The sequence below is a fragment of the Oculina patagonica genome, chromosome 2 (genome assembly GCF_052425735.1).
Source record: "Oculina patagonica isolate OP01 chromosome 2, crgOcupat, whole genome shotgun sequence".
Lineage (NCBI taxonomy): Eukaryota > Metazoa > Cnidaria > Anthozoa > Scleractinia > Oculinidae > Oculina > Oculina patagonica.
This window is the reverse complement of record NC_135759.1, coordinates 26,401,961-26,419,691: the sequence shown is the minus strand read 5'-3', so window position 1 is coordinate 26,419,691 and position 17,731 is coordinate 26,401,961. Positions and strand designations below refer to the sequence as shown.

At 40.2% G+C, this 17,731-nt stretch overlaps 2 protein-coding genes across 2 annotated transcripts; one reads left to right on the top strand and one right to left on the bottom strand.

The window, feature by feature from the left end:
* The first annotated feature begins 3,253 nt into the window (after positions 1 to 3,253).
* LOC144643821 (uncharacterized) lies at positions 3,254 to 9,627 on the top strand. The gene is made up of 4 exons (XM_078503191.1): positions 3,254 to 3,769; positions 4,299 to 4,544; positions 5,497 to 5,537; positions 6,484 to 9,627. The coding sequence occupies exon 4, from the start codon at positions 6,577 to 6,579 to the stop codon at positions 9,154 to 9,156; it is 2,580 nt and encodes an 859-aa protein (XP_078359317.1). The 5' UTR covers positions 3,254 to 3,769; positions 4,299 to 4,544; positions 5,497 to 5,537; positions 6,484 to 6,576; the 3' UTR covers positions 9,157 to 9,627.
* Positions 9,628 to 12,953: 3,326 nt separating this feature from the next.
* Positions 12,954 to 15,525, bottom strand: LOC144643820 (E3 ubiquitin-protein ligase TRIM45-like). The gene has a single exon (XM_078503190.1). It carries the CDS (start codon positions 15,437 to 15,439, stop codon positions 13,259 to 13,261), a length of 2,181 nt encoding a protein of 726 aa, XP_078359316.1. The 5' UTR covers positions 15,440 to 15,525; the 3' UTR covers positions 12,954 to 13,258.
* Positions 15,526 to 17,731: the final 2,206 nt, after the last annotated feature.

Sequence of the window (17,731 nt, the reverse complement as noted above, 5' to 3'; positions counted from 1 at the left end):
CAACTCTCCCTTCCTGCCTCACAAATGGGCTGAACTAGGGAACGTGAAAGAGTCCAGAATAACTTAAGTATACATTCACATGCCTAGAATTGGTTAAAAAAGAATTCAACTTCGACGCGAGAAAAGAAACAGTTACCTTATTGTCCCAAAACATGCTAGGGCCCTGGGACAATTTCTTAAAAGTCCCGACAACTGACTACGTTTTGAAAAATACAATGTTATTTTCCATACATGTACATGTGCATCGCAACAGCGCAGAGTTTAATTCACATTTATTTTGAGTATAAAATTAACTGCAGTACTGTATCAAATAATATATTTGTGGTTTACCTGACACTGAAATCAAACGCTGGCCTATTTTCCCCGTCCTCCTCTTGTTCCTGTTGCTTTTTTAGTTCTTTGTAGACGTTCCTGACGGCATTCTTTATTTTATGGTTTTAAACAAAAAAAAGGAAAAGGATACAGTATAAAAACAAACTTGAATAATAGAAGATATACAAAGCTAATTTCAGTCATTCCGGTTTTCACTTCAAACTGATGACATTTTTGTATGGCGGTATGACTTCTCACTCTCTCATTATGTAAAATAAAAACGAACTCTTTTCCGAGATTTTTAAACCGCAAACCGTGTTTTTAGGACATGGCGCATTGGTAGCCTGTCTGAAATTCAGGCTAGGGCATTCGTAATTAACGCGAAACTCGCGCCACTTCATTTTCGTATCTAGAGTCTTTGTTCCTTACTGCGCAAAAGCTAGACCCTAGAGCTCTTTACTTATGCGCGTGACTGACGACGACAGTCATGCATAAAAGAGAAGTGCTCTGGAGTCGAAAATGTTAATGGAAAGTTCCAATTTGAAGTCCGAAAATACCTTTTATGACCGGTTGATTTGCGCATGCCAAGCTTTCAAACGAATGGCTCAACGAGCTCACTGGTGTTTTTCTGCCGGCCATTTTTATCGTTTTCAAAACCGATCAAATTCGATCTTGCAATAAAACATTTGAGAGCTCGAGTTGCTCGAACATTTCGTAAAGCTTGCGCAGTAAGGAATGAACCGGAGTCGAGGTACGAGAATGGCGCCATCCTTGTTTTGAATCGGGCGCGAAAAAAGGCACGGGATAGCAAATGCTGGGTCGGTCGCCATATAAATGCAAAACAAACTTCATTCTGGAACAGAACTCGTTCCGTTATAATGGAAAGTAATTCAAACTACCGCGGATACACAATTGCGAGAACGATTTAAACACTAAATTAAGAGCTTAAATTGCCCTGTATTTTCCATTCTTCTAGTCCTAGCCTGGCGCACTTTTCTCAAACCCTGCCTTCCAATCCAGTTTGGGCCCGGCGGCACAGTCACTATGGGGCCCGACAAGCTATTTGTTTGCAGAATGCTTACCAATGAAACTTCAAAATGATATTACCTAAAGGGCTGATTTTGGGAGTTAAACAACACGCTATTTCATCTATTTGATAGAAATTGAAGAATCAAAATACAGAAGTGGACAGGGACCGAAGTGGCTTCGAGTCCCTGTCCACTCCAATTTAACGCACGCCTGATTTGAACAAAGACAACAAATAAACTCGCGCGCTCTGACGTTTATCGTTTTGGTCGCACCAATAAAATACCATTTAGTGCACAAACATCGTACTTCTTCAGGTGCTTCGACATTTTTTTGGCACGTATTAGTGGCTTCTCTCGGATGATGGTCTAAACTATCTGAACATCAATCTTGAATCACAATTGTCACACGTGTGATAAACCGCCATTAATCTTCCCACTCTTTGTTCGTTCGTCAAGCGGTAAATTCAAATATGAGTCAAATCAAATACGAATGAAAATAACTGCTTACCGAGCACTCAGGATCGTTGTCTCTCGATCTCTTGGACTTTCCTTTTTCTTTTGTCTTTATATTTTCTAACTCCTTTTTCATCTGCTGATTTTCCTCGCGAATCTTCGAAACCTCAGCCAGTAGTTTTCTCACAAGATCACTATCACTCTCTGAAGCCGGGACGATATCTCTTGGTGCAGCTCTTGGAGTTTCGGCATCTAAAACTCTGATCTCTTCATTTTCCGCGTTCGATGAATCCATGACAAAATAATAGTCGCAAAAGAACAAACTGTCGGCAACTGATAGCTCTTCGTTCCGTACCGTGTACCGTGCGTCCTCGACAACTTTCTTTGCAAATTTCCCGCCTTCTGGCGAATGACGCTGACTAATTTGTTGTCAGTGGCAACCGGTCAGTGACCGGTCAGACTCATGCTCAACGACATGCGCAACAACAACTGCGCAGTTATTTCACATCTCAAAAGTCAAAAGTCACACGTCTCAGTATTTGCTTCGTTTCCGGATATATTTATTTCTTTATTGGTGTACTCAAAGAACTGTCTACAGTCTACTTGTCGAGCAGAAAAGAACCTTAAAATGAAAAGGAAAAGTATGCAGTCGGATCGCAAGAAGACGCGTGAAAGGAGTAGGCAGCGGTGTGGTCACTGCCAACAACTGCTCAGCCACTCGCAGTATCATCTTCATCGCAGGCTTTATTACAACTCAAGCCTCGATAACTGGAAGACAGTCGAAGATTTAAAAAGATCGTCTGTTCCAGTTGACGTTCCTGGATCAAGTTCAAGTGAAAGTGAAAGTGAATTCGAAGGTACGTCAGGTATCGCTCGCATGTTTATTTATACAGTACACCTTGGATAACCTCCACCTTGTCGTTATGTAAGTGTCACAAAGCGTCCTCTCCAGCATGCAGGCAGAATTTTGAGGTCATTTTGCTTTTAAGACTAAAGCTGAATTTACTTATGCTTGCTTCTAGAAACTTAACATTAGTGTTGTGTCTAGTTACCCAGCATCCGGGAACTTGCGAAGTGTTTTTATTAAAAAAAAAAAACCCTAGATTCCCGGCAGCCCAGGGCTGTCACTAATTTTTTAAGTAGCTGGGGAAATGAAAAATGTAGCCGGGGAACAAGAGTTTTCTGTTGTAGGTTGTTGTGGAGGGGGGTGGGGGGGTGGGGGGGGGGGTAGAGTAGGGTTTAGGAAGCAACAAAAATTGTTTCTAATACGAATTTGTTTTTATGCAATTTCTACACCACGGTAACTTACTACTTTCTCTTTCTCTATGGCTTTCGATAAGAATCTGACAAGTTTTCGAAAGTTATCGTTTATTTTGGGATTTGGAACAAAATATTTGACTTGAAATTAATCTTTGCAGCACTTTCTTCCTTGTAAAACCGTTAAAAAACGCACCATACAGCATGCGGTGACTTGCTAAGATAGTGTAAGCATCAGACTTGTCATCTTAATTACATGTTTTTCAGGTGTTTTTTTTTTTCAATTTCAATCATGAAATCTGTACATTTTTGTCTAAACAGACATGTCATGCTTCTTCACTTACAAGCATGGAAAATCTGTTCTGTCCAAGAATACTGTATGAATGCAAAAGGTGCTTTTATCTAAACCAGAACTATAAGCAAGATAATTTTTGGGCAAAAAATTAATCTTGCTTGCCTGCAGAAACATCAAGACAGTAACACAGTGGTCTGACAGATAAGCAATTTATTTTTCTATCCACAGAGCTTTCAAAGTTTTTCTTGACTGCATTATTTGTCGGTAGCATAAATGTTTGCTGCAACATTAAAGCAACTTTGATTTTAGTAGGCCAGTCAAAACATGATATTTTCTATTTCTTTATGAAAAGTCGCCGGCAAGTGTGGTCAGAGTGCTAGCTACATGTAAAGCCGGCAGCCAGCTGCTATTTTCAACACTGTAGGCATAATGATGTAATGTATATGAAATGATTCATATATGAACTGTGGATGTATATGAGAGTGATAAATGATCGTCGCAGTGAATTTCCAATTTAAGCAATTGGAATAAAGAAGCCTGAAAAAAATTCAGGGCTTCAACGGGATTCGAACCCGTGACCTCCGCGTTACCGGTGCGATGCTCTACCAACTGAGCTATTGAAGCCACACATTGGGAGCGAGGTCAATTGTGAGTTCATATTTTCCCGTGAGAGGAGTGAAATGATGTAATGTATATGAAATGATTCATATATGAACTGCGGATGTATATGAGAGTGATAAATGATCGTCGCAGTGAATTTCCAATTTAAGCAATTGGAATAAAGAAGCCTGAAAAAAAAATTCAGGGCTTCAACGGGATTCGAACCCGTGACCTCCGCGTTACCGGTGCGATGCTCTACCAACTGAGCTATTGAAGCCACACATTGGGAGCGAGGTCAATTGAAATGGAAATTGGAAATTCACTGCGACGATCATTTATCACTCTCACTGTAGGCATACTTAATCTTGATGTTTTCAACACTTGTAAATACAGTATTCATGTTCAGCAGAGTCAACTCTAGTGGAATTACATTTATATCCACCAAAATTAATCTTGAAACATTCTGAAAGCACAATAACCCTTTTTCATGTGTTTTTTTTTATAATAGCAAATTGATTTTGGTATTTATTAATTTTTTGTAGGTGAAACTGCATTTGGGCCAGCTACATGTATACCAGATCTCCCTGGGAGTGATTCAGGTACATTGTTCATTAAACATTATTTATATCTGTAAGAGGGGGACGTTTGGGTTTGCAGTATTGGTCAATTTTTAACTGTGTTCAGCCGGTTCATAATCTGACTGGCATTTTTTTGTCGGTGAATTGTTCCTGACCCATGCGGGCCAGCCGGCTCTTTTGTCACGGTCACACAACTTCACTTTAACTTGAACACTCTGCTCTCTGTTTAGAATGAAATGTCTTATTTTGTTTCATTCAAGTGTTTTACAAGAAGAGAGGGCTGAATAATCACATAGCAAAACCAAAGACCACTTAGATACATGTAGAGACTTCTACATTACGGAAGTTCATGTTACCGAAACTCAAGATTTACTTGCGTCTGAAATAATCATTGAAAACATACACAAGCGGTGCGTCATACTTTAATTTGGGTGACTCAGCAGAAGGTTTCTACCCATTTCATTCTTAAAACTTGTCATCCGTCGTCTTTCTCAGACGCCTTTTGTCAATATTTGAAGGCAAGTAAACTGAATAAGGTTTGCACGATTCAATTTATTGTACTGTTAAATGTTGAGGTTAATATTTCATGCACTTGTGGTGGGGGGATACACATACTTGTAAATGATACCTGAGCAGCTTTTATTCTCTCCTCAAGTAATAAATCGTTTCTTTGAAAGCCCTTTCTAGTTATAAATATTTGAGGTTGCCTTGTTTCTCGATCCTTAAGACTCGATTCTTGAGACTCAAAAGTCAAATGATTCGAGCTTCGGGACGCAAGGATCGAGTCTTGAGGATCAAGTCGAGACTGTCAACTTACATTTGAGCGGTACTGTACATTGTATCTTGTTAGAATAAAGGTGATCTTTGCCCAGACACTTTCTTTTTTTAACACCTTTTAAGCCATTTTTAAAGTAATAAAGCCAGCGTCCTATAGTGATTAAAACTTACTTTTTTCTGTTCTTAAATCTCACAGATGATTGCAGTGGCTCTGAATCCAACAATGGTGGTCAACAGGTACAGTTAAACATGATGACATGCAGGGCTGCAAATATTTTTTTTCCCCTGGAGGGCTCGAAAAAACTTGAATTCCAGCTTGCCCATAGGGCAGGTAACTCTCAAATTTTGCCCCAAATTTTTCCTTCTTGCGGTGGAGTAATTTGATCGCTGAACGCGACCTTGCTGTGTCGGCATGGTATAAAAGAGAATTATTTTTCTAAATTATCCTTAAACCGTCCAGTTAAATGAGTTAAATCGGGTTTTTAAACGTATCAAAAAGTTAATTTGATAGCTTTCGATCAAATTATCTATTTTGTATGACATTTATCACCACTTCATTTTCATGATAGCTCATACGAAGCGTTGTCTGGCGTACATTTCTTCGAAATTTGGAGCAGCTAGCTGGCAGGGAAAAATGGCTTTGTGACTCACATTTTGTTACTTTACCCTCGGTCTGTATTTTACCCCTGGTCTGCAGTCTGCATTTTACACTGACCGGATTGAAAAACAATAATTCACATCAAACATAACTCATTTCTAAAATTCACATTCCTGTAGTTTCTTTTATTTCACAACATTTTTAAAAGATAATTCTATACAAAATACACATGGTCGCACTACTTAACGTATCTTTATCACTAGTTTTATTTTAAATAACCTGGTTGTGACTAGGATTTTTTAAGTCAAGTTAAAAAAAATGGCGAACTACTGTACACCATCCAATTTGTAAGGATTTATAGTAATGCTTCACTAAAGGTTTCTGTAATATAAATAGACCTAGAAATATTTAACTAAGTTGGGCCTTTTAAAATGCAGCACACTGCACTATTTTATTCACTATTGTGTAAATTGAGCAGCAACTCTGTGTGAGTGCCACTGTAGCCTTGTTGCAAATTGGCTTTTATTTATTGATTTATTATTGATATTGATTCATTTTGACCTTGGACTCCATTGTTTATTTTAGGAGCCAAATGTGTTATTCACTACAGAGGATGATAACACTGACCACAGTTCAGAAGAAGATAACGAGTATAATGAAGATGAGGGTACAGATTACATGGAATCTGATCTGAGCGACATAGAGGATGTTCTACAGTCTGAGGCTTCGGAACTACCTGAACCCTCTCCATATCAAACTAACTATCAGCGCAGCATGATCATTTTAACTTGGCTTGTGTATTTTATATTGATTTGGCAATACAAGAACTACATAAGTGACAATGCTGTTGAGCAATTATTGAAATATTTGAAACAGTTCCTTTTGTGTGTTGGGCAGCTGATTCAGGAACATTCAGACTTGTGTTTGGTTCTTGCCACAAATGTTCCAAAAACTGTTTATTCAGCTAGGAAGCTGCTCAAAATTGATTGTGATAATTTTCAGAAATATGTTGTGTGTCCAAAGTGCACAAAGCTATACCATATGGATGACATAGTGATCAACAACGGTCGTCAAAGTGTTGCAAGAACTTGCAACCATGTTGCATTCCCACGCTCAAGACGACCTAGGGTTTGTGGATCACAGCTTGCTCAGAAGGTTACTCTGAAGAATGGAAGTACAAAGTTTTATGCCCTGAAGACTTACTGTTTTAAGAGCATTATTGACTCACTGGAGGCTTTACTAAAACGTCCTGGACTTGAGGAACAGTGTGAGAAATGGAGAACCAGAACTATACATGATGACTTGTATGCAGACGTTTACGATGGCAAGGTTTGGAAACAATTCGGCAACTGGAAGGGTACAAAGGAATTTCTTAACTTGCCACGTTCGTTTGGACTGATGATGAACGTTGATTGGTTTCAACCTTTTAAACATCGTAGCGATTATTCCATTGGTGTAATTTACATGGTTTTGATGAATCTGCCAAGAAACATTAGATTTAAGAAAGAAAATGTTATTTTGGTTGGTATCGTTCCTGCTCTTGCACATGAACCAAAGAGTCTCAACCACTTTCTTGAGCCTGCAGTTGATGAACTGAAAGCCCTTTGGGAAGGTGTTCAGGTAAACACTTTCAATAGTCCGTCTACCCCAGTGGAGGCTCGTGCTGCTCTTTTATGCTGTGCTGCAGACATCCCTGCTGCAAGAAAACTTTGTGGATTTCTTGGCCATTCTGCCAACAGAGGATGTTCCCACTGTTTCAAGTTCTTTCCAGGGGCTTTTGGAGAACCAAGAGACTACAGTGGCTTTGACCGAGACCAGTGGCCAAAGAGAACATCACAACAACATCGTAGGGATGCGTACAGGGTGAAAAACTGTACATCACAAACTGCTTCTGAACAATTAGCAAGTAAACTTGGTGTTAGATATACAGTTTTATTAGAACTTCCCTACTATGCTAGCATAGAAATGTGTGTCATTGATCCAATGCACAACTTATTCTTGGGAACAGCTAAAAGGGTTTTCTCTAAATGGATTGAAAATGACATCATCACTAAGGCTGGACTAGAGAAAATTCAAAGAAATATTGAGGAGATTTCTTCATTATCAGATATTGGAAGACTTCCCGGAAACATCAAATCCAATTATGGTGGATTTACTGCTGCACAATGGAAAAACTTTGTTCTTCTGTTTTCGATGTATGCACTAAAGGAAGTACTTCCGGAACAACACCTCCATTACTGGCAATCTTTTGTTCTGGCCTGCCGTCTTCTCTGCAAGCCTTGTATCACAAAAACAGAGTTAATGCTTGCTGATTGTAAACTTATGGATTTCCTCAAGGAATATGAGAAACTTAATGGAAAAATGTCTATATCTCCTAATATGCACCTTCATCTTCATCTCAAAGAATGCGTGGAAAACTATGGCAGCATATATGGCTTTTGGCTATTTAGTTTTGAACGTTACAACGGAATATTAGGTTCTTACCAAACAAACAATAAGACAGTTGAACTGCAAATCATGCGCAAGTTTATGGCATCCACTAGTTTGTCAAATATGCAGTATTGTCTCCCAGCAGAATATCAAGAATTCTTTGTTGACAGCTGCCTAGCCCAGTTAGGATCTAAAGGAATCATAGAAAACATTGCAGAATTGCCACAGCTTATGATGGCTTCCTCTGGCTCGTTGATTGGCAAAGAATCTGTCTGGACTGATTTAACATCAATTTACTTTGGAAGCCATTACAAGCTCTTAAGCTTGGACCAGGATGAGCTAACAGCACTCCGTGTAGTTTACCATACCTTGTACCCGACAGTGACTGAAGCATCACTTACTCTGGCTACCCTGTGCAAAAAGTACTCATCTTTAACAGTTGCTGGGGAGAGATATGGTTCCATACTAGGGTCAAGACTATGTCCATATGCTCGTATAGTAGCATCTTGGTGTGGTGACAATGGATCTATTAACCCTGGTTTGATAAGGCCAGGAATCATTCGCTATTTCATAGTCCACAGTGTTGAAATTCACAAAAAGCAATGTGTTCATATTTTTGCAGTTGTAAACTGGTTAAAGTCAACTGAACAAGACTTTGGTTTTGGAAATCCACTCTCTGTTTGGCATGCAAAAACATTTGAGAATGCTGGACCATCTGTTTTCTTACCTGTTCAGAGAATTCATTCAAAGTTTTTGTCAGCTGATAAACTTCTGTCAGGACAGCAGTATTTAATAGTGTCTCCCACTTGCAGAAGAATTTTGCTGTAAGCAGCTTAGAAAGTGGAGTGCTGATAGGATGGGCACTAAATTGAATCAGTTTTTGCTTAAATACAAAGTACAGTGGAATCCTAATTTATTAAACCCCCAAAAGAAATGGAAATTGGTACAAGAAAAAAAAAGGGGGAGCAACATGTAGTCAGAAAAATCAGAGGTAAAACTGTACAGTTGTTGTGTTCAGGTGTTCAGCTGTGGGTGGGGAAACATCTTTTGATTTCAGTTATCAGGGGCTTGAGAAATTGAGGGTTTGAGAAATCAGGATTCCACTGCATGAACTTTTAGCTCACTTTGTAAAAGAGTAGTGGCTTGGGTTAAGAGGATCTCTGTTATTGCTTATGGATGTGATGTCTATTGTTAAGCTATGAGTCACGTCACTTAGTTTATTGAAGTGTTAAACATATCAACGCAATTTAATCATTTCCTTTTAATAAATAAAAGCAAGTTATTACCTGAATTGAAAAAGTTGTGTGACATTTTGCCTTTTAGTGATACCACATTCTATTAGAGGGGGAAGGGAGTTCATGATGTCTCCGGAATTTAAAAATCTAACACAATTTTATTTCAGAGTGAAAAAATCTCAATCTGACTGCAAAGAATTTCAACACCCAGTTGTCCAAATGACCAACCGGCTCAAATGACCCAACTGTCTCAAATGACTGAACTGTCTTGAATGACTGAACTGGCTCATATGAGCCAACTCACTCAAATTACCCAACTGGCTCAAACGAGCCAAATGACCGAACTGTCTTAAATGACACAATTGCATCAAATCACCCACCGGCTCAAATGAGCAAACTGACTCAAATGACCCAACGGGCCCACATGACACAGATGACTCAAATGACCCAACTGTCTCAATTAACCAAATTGCATTAAATCACCCAACTGCCTTTAATGGGCCAACTGACTTGAATGACTTTACTGGCTAAAATGACCTAATTGCATCAAACCACCCAGCCATCCCAAGTGACCCAACCTGATCAGTGACCCAGTTGCATCAAATCACCCAACCGGCTCAAATAAACCAACCGGCTCAAATGACCCAACTGACTCAAATGACCCAACCGGCTCAAATGACCCAACTGGCTCAAATGACCCAACTGTCTCAAATGACCCAACTGACTCAAATGACCCAACCGGCTCAAATGACCCAACCGGCTCAAATGACCCAACCGGCTCAAATGACCCAACTGACTCACTCAAATGACCCAACCGGCTCAAATGACCCAACTGTCTCAAATGAGCCAACTGACTCAAATACCCAACCAGCTCAAATGACCCAACTGGCTCAAATCACCCAACCGGCTCAAATGACCCAACCGGCTCAAATGACCCAACTGACTCAAATCACCCAACTGTCTCAAATGAGCCAACTGACTCAAATACCCAACCAGCTCAAATGACCCAACCGGCTCAAATGACCCAACTGTCTCAAATGAGCCAACTGACTCAAATACCCAACCAGCTCAAATGACCCAACTGACTCAAATCACCCAACCGGCTCAAATCACCCAACCAGCTTAAATGACCCAACTGTCTCAAATGAGCCAACTGACTCAAATACCCAACCAGCTCAAATGACCCAACCGGCTCAAATGACCCAACCAGCTCAAATGACCCAACTGATTCAAATCACCCAACCGGCTCAAATCATCCAACCGGCTCAAATCATCCAACCGGCTCAAATGACCCAACTGGCTCAAATGACCCAACCAGCTCAAATGACCCAACCGGCTCAAATGACCCAACTGACTCAAATCATCCAACCAGCTCAAATGACCCAACTGGCTCAAATGACCCAACCGGCTCAAATGACCCAACTGACTCAAATCATCCAACCGGCTCAAATGACCCAACCGGCTCAAATGCCCCAACTGACTCAAATGAGCCAACTGACTCAAATACCCAACCAGCTCAAATGACCCAACTGGCTCAAATCACCCAACCGGCTCAAATGACCCAACCGGCTCAAATGACCCAACTGACTCAAATCACCCAACTGTCTCAAATGAGCCAACTGACTCAAATACCCAACCAGCTCAAATGACCCAACCGGCTCAAATTACCCAACCAGCTCAAATGACCCAACTGTCTCAAATGAGCCAACTGACTCAAATACCCAACCAGCTCAAATGACCCAACTGACTCAAATCACCCAACTGGCTCAAATCACCCAACCGGCTCAAATCACCCAACCAGCTTAAATGACCCAGCTGTCTCAAATGAGCCAACTGACTCAAATACCCAACCAGCTCAAATGACCCAACCGGCTCAAATGACCCAACTGACTCAAATCATCCAACCAGCTCAAATGACCCAACTGGCTCAAATGACCCAACCGGCTCAAATGACCCAACCGGCTCAAATGACCCAACTGACTCAAATCTTCCAACCGGCTCAAATGACCCAACTGGCTCAAATGCCCCAACCGGCTCAAATGCCCCAACTGACTCAAATGACCCAACCGGCTCAAATGACCCAACCGGCTCAAAGGACCCAACCAGCTCAAATGACCCAACTGTCTCAAATGAGCCAACTGACTCAAATACCCAACCAGCTCAAATTACCCAACTGAATCAGATGCAATCGAGGCATTGAGGGTCAGTTAAGATGAAGACAAAAGAATAATGTATTTCCTGCCATTTTAGAATAAGGTGTATAGAACCATCAGATGCAACAAACACATTGGAAATCCGTTTGCAGAAACGTAACGGAAACAAACAACAGCAGAAATCCGTTTGCAGAAACGTAACGGAAACAAACAACAGCGAGAATCCGTTTGCAGAAACGTAACGGAAACAAGCAACAGTAAAAATCCGCTGACATAAACATGACGGAAACATGAATCGACATTTCCGTTCCGGAAACATGACGGAAACGTGAAATTATCACGCAGACTTGGATTTTTACGTTTCCGCAGCACGTAAACGTGACGGAAACATAGAGTTCCATGTTTCCGTCATGTTTCAGAAATACGGAAACGTGCAATTTCGTCCTGTGTTTGTCGAAAAATAAAGCGTCAAAAAGCTTCATTTCTTTCTTTAAATTCCTTCATTGTAATGAATTTATTCTGCTGCCGACCGACTACTCAGTCTGAAAATAAATTACAATCCATCTAAACTAGAGACTAATTTGATCCGGTTTTATTTAATTTAGTAGCAAAAAAACTAGTCAAAAATATTCCTTATTTAGCTGCCAATTTTTGAAAAAGCAATATGAAAATTCTTATAGATATGTCATTAGCCCTCAGTCATAAATTTTATCCACAAAATATAACTTAAGTCTTTTTCTGTCGAAGATTAGACTCACTAGACTATAGTAACCCTTCAGTGCTCGATGGGAATTGTCAGAGCGCGAGGGCTGAAAAAAAGAAACAAATTCAGCTTAAATAAAGACGCTGCTCTTGAAAATGTGTTTTAAAAGTTATTTCAGTATAAAAAATAGCCTCGTATGGTCTAATTTTGGTGACAATAGTGTTATAAACGCTAAACAAATTTTTTAAATTTAAAAAAGTGCCATCGAGGAAGGTCAAGTAATGCAAGGCCACGGCAGCACATAGTTGCTGGGGAAGGGTACTCAAGAAAGCGCTCAACGTGTGCTAGATTGGATGTTCACATATCAGGAAAAATAAATCTTCATGTACATGTCTTCGCAGTTCGTGTTTTATCAAGTCTAAAACACTCGGCTGCGCCTCGTGTTTTAAACTTGATAAAACACTGCTGCTAATTTATTAAACATTACTTAAATTAAATCTTATAATACCTGACAACCAATTAAAAAGTAAAAGGCCCAAAACAATCTATATACCAAGTCGGCTATTTACGATATTTAAAGAAAACGATCAAATATCATTTACAAAAACTAACGAAAAATTATAGATTTTCCACAGTTATGGTTTTATCAGCCGGAAGAATTTTTCCTTACTGAATACCATCGACTTTCATTAAAATATAATGGTATTATTTTCAGTGGTTTTTATTTTATGTTTCAATATCAGTGATGATTACAGGCGGAATACTCGCTTTTTCTTTGAACATCGGAATGGTTTTCTTAATCAATGTTAAAATGAAACGTTTTGCTCAGTGAGACAGTTCTACTGAAAGACATGTATGCAGTCTTTCTCAGGATCAGTTACAAACACATGTCCATTATTAGACACGGCGACATAACCAGGAACACCGTTGATCTTTAAGAAGTGCTGTTCTATCTTAGTAACAAACTTTCCATCCAGCGTGAAAAATTGAAGTCTTCTGTTGCCAACATCACATACGATTAGATTGTTAAACTTGTCAATAGCAAGACCAGCAGGGTTCTTCAACTCTCCGTCACCAGATCCCTCACTGCCAATATTGTAAAGGAACTTCCCTTCCTTGCTGAACACCTTGGCACAGTGGGCCTCATGATCAGACACAAAGAATGTGTCCTGGTGATAAACAGCGCACAATAGAGACTTATCATAGTCTGAAGCACGAAAGGATTGCAGCAATCGTGTCCAGTCAGGGGAGATGACCCTGATTTCATTATTGGCCCAGTCACACGTGACTATGCGATCATCACTTCCAACAAACACGTGAACCGCTCTCTTTACGTGTTCATCGTTGATGTGTTTGATAAACTGACCACTTTCAGTGAAAAGAGAAATGGCATGATCATCCCTAGAAACATTGGCAATGACGTCACCTGACTTGGTAAATGCTACTGAGTGACACATGCTCTTGAATCCCATCTCTGTCAGGTAATTCCCATCAGAGCCAAACAATTGAATTCTATTGTTTTTCAGGTCTACCACAGCAATTCCAGTTTTATCACTCACAGCGATATTCCAAGGACAATTGAACTGTCCTGGTCCCTTGCCACTGGAACCAAATTTAAGCAAAGATTGATATTGATGTGGGACTACTTGAACACTCCAGGGACTACCAGTCAGCGGCTGTCCATTAACTTCAATCCCCACTCTATATAGTCCAACGCATTCTGTTGTGTATGTCACTGTGTACTGGCCAACCTTGCTGTCTTTAATTTCTGTTTTCAATTTATCTCCGGATGGAGTTTGAATGTCAACATTTATGTAATCATCTCCGTGATAACACCGAATTCCATCTGAATCTCTGGTTACAATCGTAAAACTTGTCTCTGTCTTTACTTCTATCTCTTTCTCACATTGTCCTTCAACAAGCGACAGAGAAGGATCCGTTTGATTTACAACAACACGGTCAAGGATATCCGCTTTATTTTCTAGCACGTAATGTACATGTGGTGGTTTATAAATGTCTGGTTTCTTTGCGTTCAAAAGTTCCTCGCAGCGTCCAATAATGACTTGTTTTGTTTCCAAAATTTCAGCATTAATGTTTCTTTCTAAGATACTCTCGCCTTGTTCAACAGAACTGTTCAACTGAGTAACAGCGAACTGAAAGGTTTCTAGTTGTGTTGCGTGAGCCTTTTGTTGTTCTTGATTAATTTCATCTAACATAGCGTTCATGGCTGATTTGTGTTCCATTAAATTTCGAATACAATCATCCACAGTTTCTGTCATCTTCCTTTGGGCGGCAGATAGTTCCGTTTTGTTTTTGTCCATTAACTCGGTTTCTTTCTTCATAAGGTTTTCATAAATAACAACTTCTGCTTTGACCTTCTCAAGAGCGTCGGTAATTTGCATCTTCTGTTCGTCTGCGGCTTTCTGCATATCCACCATGGTGTGTCGATTATGACTCACCACACTGCACTTGTGGCAAATACAAACTTTGCATTCTTCACAATAATATTCAAGTGCTTGATCTGCGTGGTATTGCTGTGAACACATGACGGGTCTGCGGATCAATTCTTCAACATCTTGTGCTTGCAAATTCTCGACCAAGATATTTCGGTGACCTCTTGTTGCCTTCAGGCGTTGATGAGCTTCAAAACAAGCTGTACAAAGAAAGTTCTGGCACACAAAACAGTAGCAAGTTGCGGTGTTGTTTTCATCACAACTGCTGCATCTTTGGGCCTCTGTGCTGCCATCTCTCAGAGCGAGAAGATCCACCAATCGATTGAGATGAAAAGATGTGGGAAGGCCACCAAACGTGTCTCCCTCAGGAATTGGAAAGCAAGTCAGACAAACCGGACATTTGATTGTTGTTTGTAGCTGTCTTCTTGCATAATCTGCGTGTTTGTCGAGACACAGCAGACAGAATGAGTGTAAACATGGCAGAGTCTTGGGTTCGTTGACTGTTTCTAAGCACAGTGGACATTCAGCCTCTTTCCTAAGATTGTTAAACAGTTGTTGAACATCCATGGTTGAACAGGAGGCGGTGTCTCTAGACGCGCAATGTAACCAAATAAGGGTTGAACCCTTGCCAACGATATCGGGTTTGATGATGTATGAAGACTGTGCCCAAAATAACCTTTCTTAGAAAAGCTCTTGAGATTTGCATACTCCTAGACGTCACAAAAGTGATTTGTCACTTGTCAGTGGTGGGGAGATACACTGCTCATATGATATGTCATTCAAGTTCGCGCAAAATTTACACAATCTTGTTATTATGCTATTCGAGGAGTGTTCTAAAAGAGGTGTATTGGGAGGGAGGGGGAGATCTTACATGTTTTGCATCCGGTATAAACGTTAACTGAATGATGTCCATTCCCTACTGACCACCACCCGGGTAAGGTGTGCACACTATCACAACAAAAGATTGCGAGCCTCCTTTGGAGCGTTTTCGATTTCTTTCCTGGAATTAGGAAACACGCCCTTTGTTATAACTGGAAGACGGAAATCACAGCTGATTTCCCTGTGCTAGATTATTGGTTTAGCGTGAACGTTCTTTTAAGAAAGATTCGTACGAAAATGACATCGTTATAAAGCAAATTAAAGGATGTAGATGGCGTAATATAAATGCTAGATATGTTGTTAAACTCGGCCATTTTACATGGAATCACGATCATGTGGGGTAAATAAACCTTCAAGTTAGAAGGTAAAACTCCAATTAGATCACATGCCAGTGGCAGGGGGAGGAGAGGGGATGGGGCTTTTTTGTGTGTACACCCTTAAAGGTTAAGGGGTTAGTTATTATTTATTTATTTTTTACCAAAAATGGGGAGGGAACTCTGGGCAATGGGGCCCTACCCTTGATTCGCCACCGCATGCAGCCTTTTGACCGTGCGTTTTAAAACAAAGCGATCCTCAGAACTATCTTTTAAAATTAGTAAAAGGCGTTATTTTCAGACCGATGGTCCCCGGGGAGCACAGATTCTTTGAGCATGCGCAGAGTGCGCATGTGAGCGTTCACGACTTGGAGTCCCATTCTCGACCCCAGAGCACTTCTCTTTTGCGCCTGACTGACGCCGTCAGTCACGTACAAAAGACAAGAGCTCTGGAGTCGAGAATGCTTGGAGTCCGTGTTCCGCAGACTTGGAGTTCTTGGTGCTGACCAAAAAAGGAGCTTAGGGTTCTGGGGTCGAGTTTTACTTCCGGCCTTTTTTAAAATCAAACCAGGAGCCCATTACTGTCAAACTTGCAGTAAGAAGAATCGAGGTATGAGACTGAATCAGAACTGAAGATCGCTAGCGTAGATACTGGTCAAGGGAAAGATTATGGGTCGATCGGATATGCTTTTGGCAGCTAAGCATGCGTAATCCCCCGTAAGGAAAAAGATCGTGGCTGTATGTTCTAACAAGATAAGCACCCTGGGGACGAGGTTGCCACAATACCATGCGAACCCAACACAGCCAATAAGCACACAGAAAGCCATTTCCCCTCGAAATTTGTCTCGGGGGTGGAAGCGGAATCATGAATAATCATGAATCATGAATCATGACTGTAAAATTGGTAGGAATCATGAATCTTTGTGTTTAAAACTTGGGAATCATGAATAACGGAGATGGCTAAAAGAATCATGAATAAAACATGAATGCTTATGCCACTAAATTCGTAAGAGATATATTCCAGAAATGGCCTGAAATCGCATTTCTGAGCATCTAATTTTCAAAATTTTCTGGGGGAGCATGCCCCCAGACCCCCCTATAAGAAAGCAATGGAAACAGGAATGTACCCTTGGCTTCACATCTTCATCCCTTACTAACTTTAAAGTGATCAAGTATGTTAGTCATGTTACACACACAGAATATTTAGAAAAAATTTGACCACTAAGAGGGTCACTAAGACGGTCAAAAATTTAGCCTATAGGTGAAAAAAATGGAAAATTTTAACCGTTAGCCGTTAAATATGTTAACCCTAATAAATCGGTCAGTAATTATAAATAAACCAAACTAGTTCACTTCATCGTCCCAAAATGGCCCTGAGACCTAAAATATGTTTTTCAATAATGGAATTTTTTAAAACAATAAAAATTAACTTTTAAATTCTGTTAACCGTTATGGAAATAAATTAACCGTTAGCCGTAAAAAAGCCAAAATTTTAACCGTTAACCGTAAAAGCCACCAACCCATTGAGACCCTCCACTAAGAATATTTTTCATCGTCTTCCGGCATAATTCCATGCCAGAAGAGTCTCCACTTGGAAAAGGAGACTGTTAGCAAGAAACAGGAATGGGCAAACAGCCTGTAAGTAAAAACAACCGAAACTGTTAAT

What these genes read in the sequence shown, in the direction of transcription:
- LOC144643820 (XM_078503190.1), bottom strand. Translation starts at nt 15,439, where the DNA reads ATGGATGTTCAACAACTGTTTAACAATCTTAGGAAAGAGGCTGAATGT.
- LOC144643821 (XM_078503191.1), top strand. Translation starts at nt 6,577, where the DNA reads ATGGAATCTGATCTGAGCGACATAGAGGATGTTCTACAGTCTGAGGCT.